This window comes from Terrapene carolina, unplaced genomic scaffold (genome assembly GCF_002925995.2).
Source record: "Terrapene carolina triunguis isolate 2854851 unplaced genomic scaffold, T_m_triunguis-2.0 Scaffold1279, whole genome shotgun sequence".
NCBI lineage: Eukaryota > Metazoa > Chordata > Testudines > Emydidae > Terrapene > Terrapene triunguis.
The window spans coordinates 1-2,137 of record NW_020665630.1 but is presented as its reverse complement, the minus strand read 5'-3'; the positions used below and the strand labels follow the sequence as shown (position 1 = coordinate 2,137).

Here is a 2,137-nt window from a genome sequence, read left to right as displayed (position 1 = left end):
AGTAAGAGAAAAAAAACTTTTGAAGTGATAATCAAGATAGCCCAGTATCAAACTGTCTGTACTGGGCTATCTTGATTATCACTTCAAAAGTTTTTTTTCTCTTACTTAATTGGCCTCTCAGAGTTGGTAAGACAACTCCCACCTGTTCATGCTCTCTGTATGTGTGTATATATATCTCCTCAATGTTTCACTCTATATGCATCCGAAGAAGTGGGTTGTAGCCCACGAAAGCTTATGCTCTAATAAATTTGTTAGTCTCTAAGGTGCCACAAGTACTCCTGTTCTTTTTGCGGATACAGACTAACACGGCTGCTACTCTGAAATCTTTCTATTGGGCGTCTCTCGCCTTGTGTGACTTGCGCCTGGCATTTCCTTCCTTGAGTGGCTGTAACTTTTCAGTGAGGGGGCTGCAGAGCTGTACGCAGTGCACCAAAGTTCCTTAATCCCTTGAGAGAGTGAGTCCGTCATGGGAGCATCGGGGGTGGGGGTGGGATGGAGGGAACTCCCTGAGCTCCTCTGTGTGCTGCTTAGTTCTACCACTAACTGCAGCCCTGGGCTATGAGTTTTCCCTTCTCATCTTGCTGCTCAGCTGTTTTTCCTGTTTGCTGAGTGCTAGGAAATTCCTGTTGGAGTGGGGCCAACTTTCCCTGCTTGGGGCCCAAACAACATTCCCCAGGCCATAAATGCAGGGCTAGGTCTCTGGCTGCAGTAGCTGCTCCTGGTGTTCATTTCTCCTCTTCCGTATTGAGGGCCTAGCACCTCGGTTTGCCCTTCCTCGCCCGTTTGTTCAGCTTACATCAGAAGAGGTTGTCCAGCACTGTACAAAGGGATGGGATGATACCAGCAGGCTATTGACTTAATGGAAATGGGATGGAAAAGTAATGGGAATCAGGGTCCTGCAGGGTTTACAGCATGAGAACAGAGCTTCTAAGCCCTGCAGGAGGGCTGTCGTAAGGTCCCTTATTGGGCAGGTGGTATTTTGGGGTCCCTGGATGTCTCTATTTAAAAAACAAGCAACCTTCCAGGAGTCCAGGGGCTAGTTAGACCCTTGACAAATCTTGGATTTTAAGAGTTTACAAAAGTAAAATTTTGCTGCTGTTTCAGTCTTTTGCACTGATTTACACAAAGGGTGAAGACTCACCAAATTGCTGCTGTTCCACTGCTTAGCAGTGGATAACTTTGTACATGTTTTGGCCTTTCTGACAATGATTTTGGGCCCCTGGAAGATAGTTGGGAAAGGCAAACGTCCCCTTTGCCCCTGGTAGCGCCAGGCCTACCAGCAGGCAAGAAAGACTTTGGGGGGTGTAGTCCTGCATGGCAGCCACTGCCTCTTTCGCCTGCATCAGTCCCACTTTGTTGAGTGTGGTGGCCGAGAACTAGTTTCTGACAGGTAACTTCACCATTTCCCTGCCCTGGGGCAGAAGATCAGACTGCTGTGTAACCCCCTTCTTCTCTCTCTCTCTCACACACATTCAGGTGATTATCTGCTTTAGCGTGGCAGTGCTGGTTCATCAATATATTGGATTCGCTCTTGTGGCTTTGCTTGTAGAGATTAACTCCATCTTCCTGCATCTGCGACAGATCCTGCTAATGGCCAACCTGGTGCACACCACCTGTTACCGCCTCAACAGCATCATAAATCTGGGCACCTACGTAGTGTTTCGCATCACCACACTGGCCTGGATGACACGCTGGCTGGTCCTAAACCGTGAGAACATTCCGCTGGCAACATATACTGTGGGCACAGTGGGCATGGCCATCATGACACCCATGAACATCATCCTCTTCTACCGCTTACTGCGCAGTGACTTCCTCAAGTCCAGCCGGGAGGCATGGCGGGAGAAGGAGAAATAGTCCTGCCCCCAGTGCCCTGCAGGCTGTCCAGGAAATCAGCAGCCCAGGGGTCAGAGAGGAGGGACTGCAGCCGGCGGAGAGTAAGCACTGATGTGGACAGGAGTGCGTCAGTATCTTGTTTGAAGGAATGGAGGACAATTACAGTCCTCTCAAGATGAGATTCTTGGGCCTTCCTGCAAAAAGAAGAGGAGTACTTGTGGCACCTTTAGAGACTAACAAATTTATTAGAGCATAAGCTTTCGTGGGCTACAACCCACTTCTTCGGATGCATCCGAAGAAGTGG

General features: G+C 49.0%; 1 protein-coding gene across 1 annotated transcript; it reads left to right on the top strand.

Moving 5' to 3' along the window:
* Window positions 1–1,421: 1,421 nt before the first annotated feature.
* Window positions 1,422–2,044, top strand: LOC112120934 (TLC domain-containing protein 2-like; the record flags this gene model as incomplete). Its single annotated transcript, XM_024220089.2, has 1 exon — window positions 1,422–2,044. A coding segment is annotated over one exon (433 nt), but the record flags the coding sequence as incomplete, so codon positions are not given.
* Between the last annotated feature and the right edge of the window lie 93 nt (window positions 2,045–2,137).